Source organism: Lontra canadensis, unplaced genomic scaffold, assembly GCF_010015895.1.
Source record: "Lontra canadensis isolate GAN:19392208 unplaced genomic scaffold, GSC_riverotter_1.0 scaffold193, whole genome shotgun sequence".
In the NCBI taxonomy this organism is placed as follows: domain Eukaryota; kingdom Metazoa; phylum Chordata; class Mammalia; order Carnivora; family Mustelidae; genus Lontra; species Lontra canadensis.
In genome coordinates this window covers 680,334-695,618 of record NW_022631187.1, presented here as the reverse complement: position 1 = coordinate 695,618, position 15,285 = coordinate 680,334, and the positions used below count along the sequence as shown (strand labels likewise).

Sequence of the window (15,285 nt, the reverse complement as noted above, 5' to 3'; positions counted from 1 at the left end):
GGTTAAGAATGGGAAAATTGGGGGAAGGTGAAGAGAGTGATGAACAGATGCAAGGAAGGCTTTCGACCTCAATAGAGGTTTCTGCCACCAACAACCAAGAGCGTGAGGGCACAAAACCCTTCTCTCCCATGCTTTTCTTCCCTCTTAGATGAGAGTTAAGGCCACTGTGAGGTGAACTCGGGCTCAGAATCCAAAGTAGGAGCAAAAGCAGGCAGAATCCATTTGTTCTTCATTCATTTATTCGTGTATCTAACAAACACATCTTGACACATACTACTGTGTGCCAGGTGACTTCCAGCCTCATCCAGTCCAATTTTCTTCCAACTGTCTGGATGGAGGCATCCCTCCAGCCCTGTTCCAGACAAGTTCCTGCTCCATAAAGGTGCTCAAGAATGCCCCAGCTACTCCAGGAAGCCATGCCCTTCCTGGAGAATAGACAGTATGGTTACTTGACAATTTGTAAAAATAGTTTTTCCCCCCATGTCTGGGATGGGTGAGAGTATGACTGAATAAGAAATCTTGGCAAGAGGGATAGTATAAAGTGCTTGATGGTGGCGAGGTGTCTATTTAAGGAGGAAAGATTGCACCACATTGGGTGTGTCTGGAAGGTATCCCAGAATGGGGCAAAGAGAATAGGAACCAAATGACTGAACGTTCCTCCTTCTTTCCCTCTTCTCAGAAAAGGCACAACGTCAACTCCATGGCCAACATCTCAAGGTAAGTAAGAACTCCTTTTAATTCTCTGAATCTGTGATTTGTCCCTTACCTGAACCCAAGTACTTGCCTTTGGGGTAGAGAAGTTTCCAACCTCTCCTCAACTTAAAATTTGAACTCTACTCCATTTCATGCTTCTTAGACCTCTTCTCCTAATCCTAGGAATATTTCCTTTTCTCCTCCGCTTCCCTTCCTTTCCCCTCCCTTATTTTCCTCTTTCCTTCTCTCCCAATGACCCTTCCTATTTCCTTTTCGATTTTCTCTTTATAGGGTATATAAGAAGACCTGCTCCAATGGGAAGGTGAGAGAACCTGGCCTAGCCGGGCAAATGAGAGGGCAAAAGGGGTAGGCGGGTACCACCTTAAAGGTCTCAAAGGGTTTTTGTTGGGGGCTTCAGGGGAATCCGTTCAAAGATGATTATGAGAGTAACATGCCAGGTTCTTCCACAACAGCTTACTCTCTACCTGGGGAAACGGGACTTCGTGGACCATGTGGACATGGTGGATCCCATTGGTCAGTGAGTCCAAAAAAGGAAAGAGCCTGGGGAGAAGGGAATGGGAGCCAGAAACTAAGAGAAAACCAAGAAAGGAACATGCAGAAGAGGAGGCAATTAAAGGGAAAAATGGGAGGAACTATTTCAGGGATCCAATTCTGTTTCATAGTCTAAGGCTTTTTCCTGACTGCGGTGCCCTCTATCTCTCTCTACACAGATGGTGTGGTCCTGGTTGACCCTGATTACTTAAAAGATCGAAAGAGTAAGTAAAAATTCTCTTGGACTTTGTATGTGCCAGGGACCCCAAACTGAAATGTCACATATGCCGCAAGTAACCTGAATGAGTAGAGTGGATGAGTGGACCTGAGAGGTATAAGAAAACCAAAAAGCAGTGGGAACTGTGAATGCCTTGTCTGGTGGGGGCAGGCAACCAGGAATTTTAGCCCAGTGAGGCCAAATTTTCCGATTGTTGGAAAGGGACCGGAAATGAAGCACAGAATAAGACCGTCAGAGGCCCAAATTCTAAAAAGATTATGGTACCTCTTTCCCAAATAATATTCAACATAGATATATTTCTAAAACATAAATGAAATTTTATTTTTCAAAAGTACACAACATTTCCATGTGTGCTAGAATTAAAATAGTTTCTTTCTAAAATTTCTGGTTTTCCTTATCATTTTTGGTGGTCCCCTTGCTTTGTTGTTAAACTGAACATTGGCTTATTAGACTGGCTATAGAAAGATCCAGTATTCCAGAAATCCATATTTTCATGCAAATTTCCTGATCTTCAAATGTTGGCAGCTAACTAAAAGACTTTTTAAGGCCTGGATAGATCAAAAATTTTTATTTTTACTTAGGCTGGATGTGACCTTCAGACTGCCATTTTGGGACCTCTGGGATATATCTTTCCACCTCTCCTTCTGCGTAGGGAAAACCCCCTATCTTTTTTGGTGGGGGAGGGGAGCCCAAGTAAAGAAACAAAGAAAACAATAGCTCCAGCAAGTAACAACAAGAGACATTACTCTGGCCACAGTACCATAGATCAACATTACACTGAAATATTTTTGCACTGCTTTTTAAAAAAAAATTTTTTCATTCTGTGATTCATTAAGCCTGAAAATTGGGTTTGGCTTGAAAAAGGTTGAGAACAAATTGATGAATACTAGTTCAAACATAACCTTTAGATCCTGTGAGATAAAATAACCTTAGTCTTTCTGATTAAACAGTATGGATAAGCAGTCCAGCCAGTTCTAAATATCAGAAGAATTCTGGGGAATAGCTGGTAAATTAACCAGCTTAAGACTCTCAATTACTCTGTATTCTAAAAATAAAGAAATAAAGAAATACAATAAAAAATTAAAAAACACCCTAAATCATTTTTCCACATTGCTACAAAATCTTCAGAATAACCTTCATAATAACCTATAGAAAGAAATACTTAGTTTAGAAAATGCATGTTGATCCAGAAGGAGGATGTCTTTTCCATTTTGAGTCTTTCTTTATGTCCCTTAGTAGAATTTTTTATGACTATTCATTTAAGTTGGGTCTGTTTCTTCAGTTCGTCCCTTGGCTCTTTTATATGTCTTGTTCCTTTTGTGAAGATGTTTTTATTTGCGAATTTTCTGATTTTTTTTCTCTCAAGTTTCATTTGTTGATGTAAAACAGGCTTATGCTGTATTACTGAGTGATAAAGGCCAGTTGTAAGGCAGTATAGATGTATTGTTTAACAAAAATCTATCTGGGATCTCTCTGTATTATTTCTTACAACTGCATGTGAATCTACAATGCTCTCAAAATAAACAATTCGCTTTCAAAAGGCAATGGCACAAAGGCCTACGGTAGTCTTGTGTTTCATTAGAGACATGAAGTGGGGAAGCAGGTGCAAGAGCTATTAACAGCAGTTATCTCTGCAGTACGTTGTATGACAGCAGAGCTCCGGTTTATTCTTTTTGTTTGTATTTTCTGGTTTTCACACAATTAAGAGGTACTGTTTGTCTAACAGACACAACCACAACCATAAGTTGATAACTTTAGAATAGATGTTGAATTTTTAAAAATGAAAACGATTGATTTTCTTTTTTTTTTTTTAAGATTTTTATTTATGGGGCACCTGGGTGGCTCAGTCGTTAGGCATCTGCCTTCGGCTCAGGTCATGATCCTAGGGTCCCGGGATCAAGTCCCACATCGGGCTCCCTGCTCAGTGGAGGGCTCGCTTCTCCCTCTCCCACTCCTCTTGTTTGTGTTCCCTCTCTCGCTGTCTCGCTCTCTGTCAAATAAATAAAATCTTTTTAAAAATTATTTATTTATTTATTCATGAGAGACAGAGGCAGAGGGAGAAGCAGGCTCCCTGCTGAGCAGGGAGCCCAATGCAGGACTCGATCCCAGGACCCTGGGATCATGACCCCCAGCTGAAGGCAGCAGCTTAACTGACTGAGCCACCCAGGCATCCCGAATTCACACATTTTTAAAAGTTTCTATTGCCAGACTGCCCTCCAAAATGATTGTACCAATTGACTCTCCCTCCTGCAGTCTATAAGGCCACCCATTGCCCCAGTCCTTATAAATACTACCATTATTATTACTTTCAGTCTTCATTGTATCTTTTGAATATAGATTCGCTTTCCTTGTTCTTAATTTGAAAAGCAGATATCCTGGCTGTTCGATATTTTGATCTCATAAAAATACGAAATAAGTTGCTTTCTCCTAGTTTGTGGCTGTCGGTACTTTTCTTTTCTTGTGGGTCAGGGCTTTTGCACCCCATCCCACATTCCGCTAGTTCACTGACGCAGCTTTCTATTTGCCCCTCATCTTAGGTACCAGCTGCATAAGTATGAATTCAATTATAACTATCCGATTTCTGCCAGTATTCCTATAACTGGCGTCATCATTCACATCTATAATTACAGTTTCCAAAAGGATTTCTTATACATCAACTCCTCAGAGGAACTTCTATGACCTGGGTTGGGCATACAGAAGTCTGGCCTTTGGAGTCACACAGTTAAGTGACCGGGGCAGCTCTGAACTCATTTTCTCTACCTGTGAAATGGAGATAAATACTTCAGAAGAGGGACGCCTAGCTGACTCAGTCTGTAGAGCATGTGACTCTTGACCTCAGGGTCACGATTTCAAGCCCCACATTGGATGTAAAAGTTACTTAAGAAAATGAAATATTTAAAAAACAGTAATGATACTTCAGAGGATTGTTGTGAAGTCTAAATAACATATGAAGAGCTCCTGTTATTGACAGGTGAATTAACTGAGACTCACAGAACTCCAGGGATTCGTACAAGTCATACTCAAGCCGAGGTAGTGGGACCCTAGAGAATTCCATAGTAAATACCTTGTACCCACCGCCTGGCTTCCAAAAGAACTACAGAAACAAACTTGTCTCCCATGTGTCCTTCCCTAATCCCATTCCCCCTCCTTCTTCCCTCCTTCCCTCCTGGCCTCCACCCCAGGGAACAACTATCCCGCATTTGGTGTTTATTATTCCTATGATGTTACTATACTTCTACTCCAAAGTTATGTATCTGCGAGCAACTCTGGTATCGTTCTACATGCTCTTCAACTTCATATATGCGGTATTGGATCATGGGTATCATTGTGAAGCTAGCTTTCTTTTGACTCAATAGTTTTTTTGAGTTTTAAGCATGTTGATACATGGAGCTCTAGTTCATTTAAACTCAGTTTAGCATTCTATTATATGAATATACCATAACTGTATTACTCATCCTTTCCCTGGTATTGAAATTATTTCTAATTGTATGCTACGACAAATATAATATTGATGCAGTGGACATTCTCATATGTATCTCCACATAAACATGAGCAAGAGTTCCTCTAAATTCTTCTTACGTCACAATATATAAGCAGATTCAGTTTTACTCACTTTGGAGTTTCTCCAGAGTGTTTGTGCTCATTTATCCTCCCACCAGCAGCGTGCGACGAGCTCCTATTGTCCCACCCCTTCATCAACACTTAGTATCGTCAGACTTTTAAATTTTTTGACAATCTGATGCACGTGACATGTTACCTCATCATTGTGGTTTTAATCCGTGCTTATCTGATTACTAATGAGATTGGACATCTTTGCATATCTTTTTTTAAGATTTATCACTTATTTATTTTAGAGAGCGCATGCAGGGGGGAGGGGCAGAGGGAAAGCGAGAGAGAATCTTGAGCAGACTCCACACCTAGTGCAGAACCCAATGCCGGGCTGGATCTCATGACCCTGAGATCACGACCTGAGCCAAAACCCAGAGTCGGACGCTGAACCGACTATGCCACCCAGGCACCCTGACATGTTTTCACATCTCACTGGCCTTTCTATGTCGTGCCTTTCCATACTCTTTGCACACTTTTTTATTGGGATCTTTAAATGATTGATTTTCAGGAGATCTTTGTATCTCACAAACGCGAAGCTTTTTTATCGAAGTAGAGTTGACACACAACATTCCTTAGTTTCAGGTTAGGACCGCTAAACTTTGGTTTGCTATGCTTGCATGGTACAAATGTTTTCTCCTGGGCTTTTGCTTGTTTTGTTGTTCATAAAGACTCCTAATGTAAAGAGGATTTAAATTTTACTGTAGTCTAATGCATTAATCCTTTTCTTCGTGGCCACATGGTTTCAGTCATATTCCCTTGTCTCTCCGTGTCTTCCTCTGGGCCATTTAAGAACTTCCTTTCTCCCTCAGGCATGACAAGTCACTCTCTTCCTCCTTTGCCTGCAGTGTTTGTCACGTTGACATGTGCCTTCCGCTATGGCCACGATGACTTGGATGTGGTTGGTCTGACGTTCCGCAAAGATCTGTATGTGCAGGTGCAGCAGGTGTTCCCACCTGAGCCCACCAGCCCCCAAGGGGCCCTCACAGTCCTACAGGAGCGACTCCTGCAAAAGCTGGGGGACAATGCCTACCCCTTTACCCTGCAGGTACTAACCCCCCCAAGTCCTGGGCAAGGTTTCCAGGGGGAGATTAAGAGGGGAAGCTAAAGAGGGAAAACAGAGGAAGGGGTGCCCTATTTCTCCTGTTTGCTGACCTCTTTCTGATCCCCCAGATGGCTGTTAACCTTCCCTGTTCAGTGACGCTGCAGCCAGGGCCTGAAGATGCTGGAAAGGTGAGGTCCTGGTTCTGAGAAAGGGAGAGAAATAGTCAATACCAGGAAGAGGGACAGGTGGACAGGGGGACAAGACTATGGAAACAGACTCCTAAGAGATGGGGTCAGGCATTTCCTTAGAGACCCAAGAGGAAAGGGATAGTCGGAAATGAGTTCTCTTTGCCCCTGCCCCCTTGCAGGCCTGTGGGATTGACTTTGAAGTGAAGAGTTTCTGTGCTGAAAACCTGGAGGAGAAAATCTCCAAGAGGTAGTCTTTAGTCCTCTTCAAAAACCCTGCCTCCAGACTGGGCTAAGAAACAGATCCTGATATCAGGACTGAAAGAGCCCTACTTGTGACCTCCGTAGTACCATCACGGCCGACTCAGAGGTCCAGCTCTGATTCCCCTCTGGCTTCTCTTCCTTGCTCCAGGGCAGCCGGCCAGCTTCCCCTGAAAGGGCCAAAAACTAAATAATTCGGCTTTGCCAGCCCTATAGTTTCGGTTGCAACTACTCAACTCTGCCATTGTAGTGCGAAAGCAGGCAGAGACAGTATGTAAATGAATGAGCCGGGCTGTCTTCCAATACGACTTTATTTATAGACACTAAAATTAGAATTTTATATAATTTCCACATGTCATGAAATATTATCGTTCTTTGAATTTTTTCAACCATTTAAAAATGCAACAACCGTTCTCAGCTTGTGGGCCATCCAAAAACAGGCAGCAGGCCACATTTGGCCAGTGAGCCATTGTTCACCGACCCATGGTATGGATGCCTCCACTGAGGGTCTAGAGGAATTTTCTGGGGGAGGCTCTACGCCACCTCCACCCACCCACCCCCACCCCAAGCAAGGACCGGGCCATGTGGTTGGCATGGAAAAAAGTCTGTGAGTCCCCAGGGAGATGTGTTGGCTAACCTCTTGGCCTTTACTCAGAGACTCTGTGCGGCTGGTGGTTCGGAAAATACAGTTTGCACCCTCGGAACCAGGCCCTGGCCCCTGTGCCCAGACGACCCACCGCTTCCTTCTGTCGGCTCAGCCCCTACAGCTGCAGGCCTCAATGGACAGGGAGGTTTGTGAACCCCACTTCCTGACCCCTTACCCTGAAACCCCTCCAAAACCCTGATCCTTAACTGATTTCCTTCTTGGGTAGCCAGAGACAGAAGCCAGGGTGGCAACACTGTTAAAGAAGCAGGAATTCTGGGTCTCAATCTAAGGGTTCTCCCTCCAGCCTCATGAGAAGCCTCTCCCTCTGCTTCAGGTTCACTACCACGGCAAACCCATCTCTGTCAACATTTCTATCAACAACTGCACCAACAAGGTCATCAAAAAAATCAAGATTTCACGTGAGCTTCTTTTCCTATTCCCCCTGCACCTGGTTCCTAACCCACGGGTCTTTTTCCAAAATGCTGCCTCACTTACCCAGTCTGCATTCATCTAGACTTTCTCTCTAATGCAAGCTTACCAAAATGCCTATCTTTGTTTGCCCACAAGCGCATCTCAGTGCAACATGCATAGTGTACCCATGTGTCGGGTCACATCTAAGGGCAGTGAGTTGGGGTTTTGAGGAAGACTGAATGATTATAGTCACGTGCTTTTCCCCTGGCTGTTCAGTTGACCAGATCACAGACGTTGTCCTGTATTCCTTAGACAAGTACACCAAGACCGTGTTCATCCAGGAGTTCACGTGAGCTGGCACCGGGGCTGGGGGCAAGAGAGCCAAGGGGTGGGTTGGTGGGAAAAGTGTCAGGGACTAGAGGCAAAGGAGGGGGTTGGGGAAAGAAGGAAGAGGGTAAGAACCCAGGACTGAGGAAAGTCAAGATGAGTGCTGGAGAGAATAGGAGGGATTCCCAGGAGAACTAGAGAGTGGATACCCACAAGAGGACCATCAAAACTCGGGGAGGTCAGGGGCATAAGGATTTCCCACCAGAGCAGAGTGTTCCCACTCTCTGCAGTTGGACATGCCCACTCTCTCGGCTACTCCAGTAGGTTTGTGGAATTGTGCAAGATGGCCTTGGGAATTAAAGTACGCATAACGGGCAAAGCCTAGCCTAAGTTCTTCTCTTCTTTTAAAGGGAGACTATAGCTGCTAACTCCAGTTTCTCTAAGAGCTTCGAAGTAACTCCGCTCCTGGCTCCCAACTGCCAGAAACAGGGCCTGGCGCTGGATGGCAAACTCAAGCACGGCGATACCAATCTAGCCTCCAGCACAATGTAAGCTCACACGTGAGGCCCAACCTCCATGTCCCATCCCCTTACCCATTCTTCATGCTGTGCATACAGTTCTGAGCTGTTACCTGTTAAGGAAGCCTACCCATTTTTATAAAATGTCCCTAGGCCAGTGTTCAGAGACCACTGCAGGCCTGAAGGCCATCAGGAAGCTAAATAATGTCCATGGGACCAATGCCCAGGCTTAGGTCACAGGGAGCAAGAAAGGAAGAAGCAGTGAGGAAAATTCCCTGTGTTGTATAATATTCTGCAGCTCACAAAGTTCATGCATGTCTGGGAGTGAAAGACTAGGAGATGAGAAATGGAGGAGGAGGACGACCAAAAAAAGGAGAACGACATAATAGGAATTGGTAGAATTCTACCCAATCATTCATTTTGGTCCTATGTCTTTGAAGGCCCTAGTGCTAGATATGTCTCCCACCAAAAGCCATCTGCCACCATCTGATGAATGTTATTTGTCCCCTATCTTTCTCCATACCTTATCAATCTTGAGGCTATAGATTGTTACTGCTAGAAAGACCCTCAGAAATCATCCAAACAGTATGATTTTATAGATTAAAGGATCAGTATTCCAGAGTCATGAAGAGACTTTCCCAATTTCCTACAGTTTTCTGTGTCTTATTTTCCAATCAGTGAGTTTTCAGGGAGCACCTGTTACATGCTCGTTCCTATGCTAAGCAATGTGGGAGGATACAAAGACATTTTAGACAGCCTCTGCCTTCAGTCAATTTATGGCCCAGGCGGGGAACAAAGAGGAACGCAAATGCAATCTAAAGGTTAAATGTTTGTACACGTGGTTCAGATTAGAAATTCAATAGAAGTTAAAAGAAGCCGGCAGAGCTGGAGAGAGCTTCCTGGAGGAGACTGAATGACTTACACCTTTTTTTTTTTATCTTTTTATTTATTTTACAGAGAGAGAGAGAGTGCATGAGAGGGGAAAGGGTCAGAGGGAGAAGCAGACTCCCTGCTGAGCTGGGAGTCTGCTGCAGGACTCCATGCTGGGACTCAATTCTGGGACTCTGGGATCATGACCTAAGCCATAGGCAGTCACTCAACCAACTGAGCCACACAGGCACCCCTGAATGAGCTAGATCTTGAGGCACATGTAGGATCTGGATAACAACAGAAACAGAGGAAGGAAAGAACATTCTAGATTGGGAGCACAGCATGGGCAAAGGCCAGAAGGTGGGAAACTGCATGGCATGTTCTGAGCATGGAGAGAGGATGGGTCCGCTTAGGTTGTATCCCTGGTATCAGGGAATCAGGGCAGAAGAGGTTAGAGAGGCTGGGTGAGGCCAGTTTGCTAAGGGTCATGAAAGCCACACCAAGTGGCTCTTCAGCAGAGGGTGACACGGTAAAACTGGACTTTCGGAACAGAAATGGGATTTCAGTGAGTAGGAGAGATGAGAGCATGGAAGGCCTGTGAGAAAAGGTGCACAGGAAGGGACTGAGGGAAAGAATGCTTTACTCCTCTCCCCCCAACAAACACACAACAATTAATACTACCATCTCCAGTCTTCAACCTGGAATGGACAAGGAGCTCCTGGGGATCCTGGTGTCCTACAAAGTGAAAGTCAACCTGATGGTGTCCGGTGGAGGGTAAGTGATGGTTCAGGGTCTGTCTGGGCAGGGGCCAGGGAGACACACTTGTTTTTTCCCTCCCATTGGACTGACCCAGTCAAGCTGTTCCCCATCCCTTCTCCCAGACCAGTTTCCCAAAACCTGTGTGCTCAGTGAGCAAGCTACCTTCCCTTCCAGAAACCTCTCCTATGGCTGAGTTGGCCTTATGATCCCTTATTCCCCAGGAAAACTAGGTTGCCACTTTCCATTTCCAGCTGCTAATTTTACCATGTCATTCTACCCTCAGCATCCTCGGTGACCTGATAGCCAGGTAAGAGACTCTATGAGGAAGCTGTGGGGGGAGGGGACAGAGCAAGAAGGGGAAGGTGAGGCCATAAGGAGACCAAAAGAGGGCCAAAGGAGAGCCCGAGGGCATCCCAGGACCAGAAAACCGAGGGGGAGAGGTTTTGGGAGTGGCCTCGGAGGGAGATCTGTGACTCTTCTTTGGAATCCTCGCAGCGACGTCGGTGTGGAGCTGCCCTTGATCTTGATGCATCCAAAGCCATCACAAGGTGAGGGACCAGGTGGGACTGACAGGAACGGTGGGCCTGATTGCGGCGACCAAGCCGTTCTAATCTCCGGAGTCCCAGACTGGCTGTGTGGGTAGAGAATGTAGAGCAATGGGCAGGTCGGGTTCCTAGGTTTTCGGGGGCGGGGCGGGGGGGGGGGGGGGGGGGGGGGGGGGGGGGGGGGGGTGGGACCCTGGGGTGGGGGGGGGGGGGGGGGGGGGGGGGGGGGGTGCGCGCGCGCGCGCGCGCGCGTTCGCACCTTGGGAAAGGGGAGGGAGGAGAGTGTTAAAAATGGAGCGGGGAGCGAAACAAGACGTTTCTCGGTGGAACTGAAGAGCCCCGTGTCAGCTTCTCCTTTTGTCCCTCCCTCTCCATGCTTTGCTTCAGAGGCTGCTAGGTAAGAAACTGTGAGGCCCGGAAACCCCATCCCCCTTTCCCCATTGCCACCCTCCATTTTATGACGATGGCAATGTTAAAAAGCTTCCCTGGAGTGTTGCTTTCAATACTGTGCGGTGGAAACCTATGGTTTAGCCTCGTGTCATAGTTCAGTGCTTTTCATATGCCCTCCACCCCCTGCTCTTCTCAGAATCCTCCTTCCCCCTCATCCCTTCCTTACACCCCCCCCCCCCCTCCCCCCCCCCCCCCCCCCCCCCCGGGGGGGGGGGGGGGGGGTTGGGGGGGGGGGGGCTTTTGGGAGATGGAGGAGGGAGCGAAGGGAGACAAGCTAGAGTGGTCGTTCCATAGGTTGGGGAGGTGGGGGTCGCTACCCAGAGAGGGCTTCAGATCTGAGTCAGAAGCGGAAAAGAGGTCACTGTTCTGGAAGCACAGGAAGGGGGGGAACGTGGACGATGCCCAGAGAGTTGTTCCTAACCCTGCGTTCCCCTCTGCTGCTTTGCAAGCTCTGAGGACATAGTCATCGAGGAGTTCACTCGGCAGGAGAACCGCGGGGAGGAGAGCCAGGAGGCTGTGGCGGTGGAGGGGGATGAGGGAAGCTGAACACCTCGCTCTGGTGCGTCTGGGCAGGAGCACCATTGTAACGCTGTAATAAATCAACTTGTCCAAGACGCGCCTGGCAATCTCTTTGGTATTTCCTTCTCCGGGAGGGTGATGGCACTACAGAGAACAGCACCCTCTGCCCCTGGCAGTGATGACTCCGAAACATGTGCTTTTCCCCCAAGCAAGCCCCGACTTCCCTCTGGCTAGGCCACCTGCCCTCTGTGGGTCCTTCAACTTGCCTTCTGGACCCTGGCTATCCCCACCCCCACCCTACCTCCGCAGCCCCCCCTTTCCCCTTCACGTCACTGCCGCGATCTCCCACGGATCACCCACAGCTCCAGGCAGGGCCTGAGGGGGCGTGGCCATGCCCCCAACCCCGAGTCCGTGTGCAAGGTGATGAGCAGATGGACAGAGAGCACACCATCCACCTGCCGCCATGTACAGCCTCGCACGCAGGGCCCACAGCAAACCAGAGGCTTCTGGAAACGACTGAGCCGACCCCTGCACAAGTCCAAACTCTTGTGCCTGGGGGAGCAGAGCAAGGAGAAGGGGGGTATCTGGGTGGGGCTTTGGAGATAGGGAGGTGTGACTGGGATGGAAGAGCGTCGGGGGCCGGATCAATTTCCTCCTCCTCACTGGGGGTGATGGTTGGCCCACTTACTCACCTCACAGTGGGGAAGATACTGCTCCTCAGCGGTTTGCTGTACTACACCTTCAACTGTGCCTGCCAGGGGAGCCCACCAGCAAGACATCACACAGAACATTTTGTCCCCTCCTCAGCCAACCCCCCTAGGGATTCGTCTCAAAGTTATCTATTGTAAGCATTGAGAAGTTGAGCCAGGACAACCTTCTCAAGGGCCATTCCCCACTTCTGGTTCAAAGACTGCCTGGTATTGGAAGGAGAGGAGGGGTGCAGAGTACCCGACCCTGGGTTGCAGGCAGTCATTGGACTGGACTTCCTAAGATCATGTGCTTGGGAGGACCAGATGTTGAGTGTTCACTCTCATATCACTAACTCTATACCTTGGCCCCTTAGGCCTATTCATTAATGGTAGGGCAGCTCTGTCTTGGATTATCTGTGGATAAAGCAGGGGGAAAAAATATGGAACCTCCCCAAATGACCAAACCCTGCTGTTTCTCGTTTTCTCTGCCTCCATCTAGTCTCCCCCTGTAACACAGAGTCCAAGAGGCTTTGAATCCTTAAGTCGGCTGCTCCATGGGGTCTTCCTTAATCAAGATAGTATATTGTGATTGGATCTGTCCTAGGATGGTAGGCTACTTGGTTTGTGGCTATAGCAGCCACTTTTCAAGGACACGGTTTCCTTGATTCTTTTTGGTTCGCCTTTTAAGTTTTAACCTTTAAAAGGTACGTTTCTTTCCCTTCTGAGCATTTTTTAAAAAGTTTTTATTTACTTGTCAGAGAGAGCACAAGTAGGGGGAGCAGCAGACAGAGGGAGAAGCAGGCTCCCTGCCGAGCAAGGAGCCCAATGTGGGTCTCGATTCCATGACCCAGGGATCATGACCTGAGTCAAAGGCAGGCACTTAACTGACCAAGCCACCTATGCATCCCTCTCAACATTTGCTTATGCAGGTTCAGCTGCAGCTATGGGACACAGCTGGCCAGGAGTGCTTTTGCAGCCTAAATTTCTGGGTACACACGATTCAACTACTATAGTGGCTGGTCTAGGACACCACAAGTGTGTGTTACGCCATGTTTTATTTGAAAAAGGGATTGAGGAAAACAATAGGGAAGTTGGTAAGACTAGCAGAGAGGAAGGACAGGTACATTATTCTCTCTAAACCTCTACTAAGTGTTTCAACTCTCCACAACACATTCTCTCAAAGACATCGTTTTCAAGGAGACACGTAAGTGGGTAGATGTAGGAGCAGAAAGAGGTGATGATATCATCATCGCGTAAGTGGGTAACAACACTGATCTGAACAACAATAGGTAAGGAAGAACTACGACTTCTGGCACACCTAGAGTTCAATTCCTATGGCGAGGGTCTACCGTGCTGTGTTTACATGGGAGAAGTTTACCAGTTTCAGGGAACAGAAAGGTGATGGGTTCAAGGCTTCTATGGTTCATATCCTGGGGAGGCATCATTAGACTTCAGAAGGATCCATCTCTATTCACTTTGAGTTACCATTTACCACTATCTGGTGCCTTGTATCATTTCTCATTTGTCCAAACAAGTTTCTGCAGATGACAGGGAAGAAATAGCCAGAGACCTCAGTGTGATGTTTGAAACCAGTGCCCAAACCGGTTAGAATGTGAAATATGTAATGCCCATTTCTCTTTGTACTTCTGTTGTACTCGTCTCTAACTACCTCTCACTGCTTACTCTTTTGGATAACCTTGGCTTGTCCTATCTTGGGGTGGGTAAAGGTTCATTTCCCCATCATGCAGCACAAAGGCCCAGAATCTCTGAACCTGGCCTTTTGCACAAGTGCACGCGCGTGCACATGCACACACACACACACGCACGCACGCACACACATAGAGTTATTCCAGCACATGGCTTCCACTCTGCCATCCAGAATTCATTTCCACTGAAGAGGGTTATCTTTTCTCCCAGCTTTGCTGGGCTAGGGAGTGTAATGTAGAGAAGGCAGACTTCCTTTGCTGATTTGATGGCCAGGGCTGACTGCTATTTTAGGGAAAATGGGACTAACCTCAGCCAACAACAGCTCCCTGGTCTTCCTTCAGGCAAGAGATAAGATCAGAATTCTTCAGTTTCCTAGAAGATGCCCCCCTGATAGCTGAGATTTAACCCCAGCTACATCCCTCTTACCTTAATACACACTACAGTGGTGGAAATTCAACTGGAGCCTTCCATAGAGTCAGGCATCAAAAGACATTGACTCTGTCTAATCTGATGACTTTATTGTATTTGGGCTTCCCAGTAATCCATCTCCCCCACCCTCAGATTTAAGATTTAAATACTTGGCTACTGGGGCGCCTGGGCAGCTCAGTCGGTGAAGTGTCACAGCCTTCCACTTGGGTCATGGTCCTGGAGTCCTGGGATCGAGCCCCACATCAGGGTCTCTGCTCAGTGTGCATGTGTGGGGGGTGGGGTTCCTGCCTTTCCCTTGGCCTCTACTCCTCCTCCCTGCTTGTGTTGTCTCACTTTCAAATAAATAAATAATATTTAAAAATAAATACATACATACTTGGGTACTTACCAAGCTTTCATACAATTCCTGAGCTTAGGAGCTAAAATAGAACCAAGGGTCACCTGACTGGCTCAGTGGACCACATGGCTCTTAACATCAGGGTCACTGAGTTCCAGCCCCACAATGGGTGTGGAGTGTACTTAAAATAAAAATGTTTAGGGGCACCTGGGTAGCTCGGTTGTTAAGTGTCTGCCTTCAGCTCAGGTCATGATCCCAGGGTCCTGGGATCAAGCCCTACATTGGGTTCCCTGCTCAGCGGGAAGCCTTCTTCTCCCTCTCCCACTCCCCCTGCTTGTGTTCCCTCTCTCACTGCATCTGTCAAATGAATGAAAACTTAAAAAAAAAAAATTTTTAAACATAACCCCCAAAAATGCTATTGTTCTTTTTCAACTGCATCTCGCAGCTGTGGGGGGTGGAAAGTTCTTGCAGGGCCCAGGAGTCCTACCTTACGTTCTC

The 15,285-nt window shown here is 47.1% G+C and overlaps 1 protein-coding gene across 1 annotated transcript; it reads left to right on the top strand.

Moving 5' to 3' along the window:
- Positions 1-647: 647 nt before the first annotated feature.
- On the top strand, positions 648-11,706 carry ARR3 (arrestin 3). The gene is made up of 16 exons (XM_032847757.1): positions 648-717; positions 985-1,015; positions 1,167-1,227; positions 1,425-1,469; positions 5,938-6,137; positions 6,263-6,322; positions 6,502-6,569; positions 7,236-7,371; positions 7,561-7,645; positions 7,914-7,986; positions 8,375-8,512; positions 10,043-10,126; positions 10,395-10,418; positions 10,607-10,659; positions 11,044-11,053; positions 11,556-11,706. The coding sequence occupies exons 1-16, from the start codon at positions 701-703 to the stop codon at positions 11,650-11,652; spliced, it is 1,182 nt and encodes a 393-aa protein (XP_032703648.1). The 5' UTR covers positions 648-700; the 3' UTR covers positions 11,653-11,706.
- Positions 11,707-15,285: the final 3,579 nt, after the last annotated feature.

Bases quoted from the DNA above. Each gene is read 5' to 3' on its own strand.
- ARR3 (XM_032847757.1), top strand. The intron at 7,646-7,913 runs GTGAGCTTCTTT...CTGGCTGTTCAG, and splicing joins CAAAAAAATCAAGATTTCAC to TTGACCAGATCACAGACGTT. The intron at 8,513-10,042 runs GTAAGCTCACAC...TACCATCTCCAG, and splicing joins AATCTAGCCTCCAGCACAAT to TCTTCAACCTGGAATGGACA.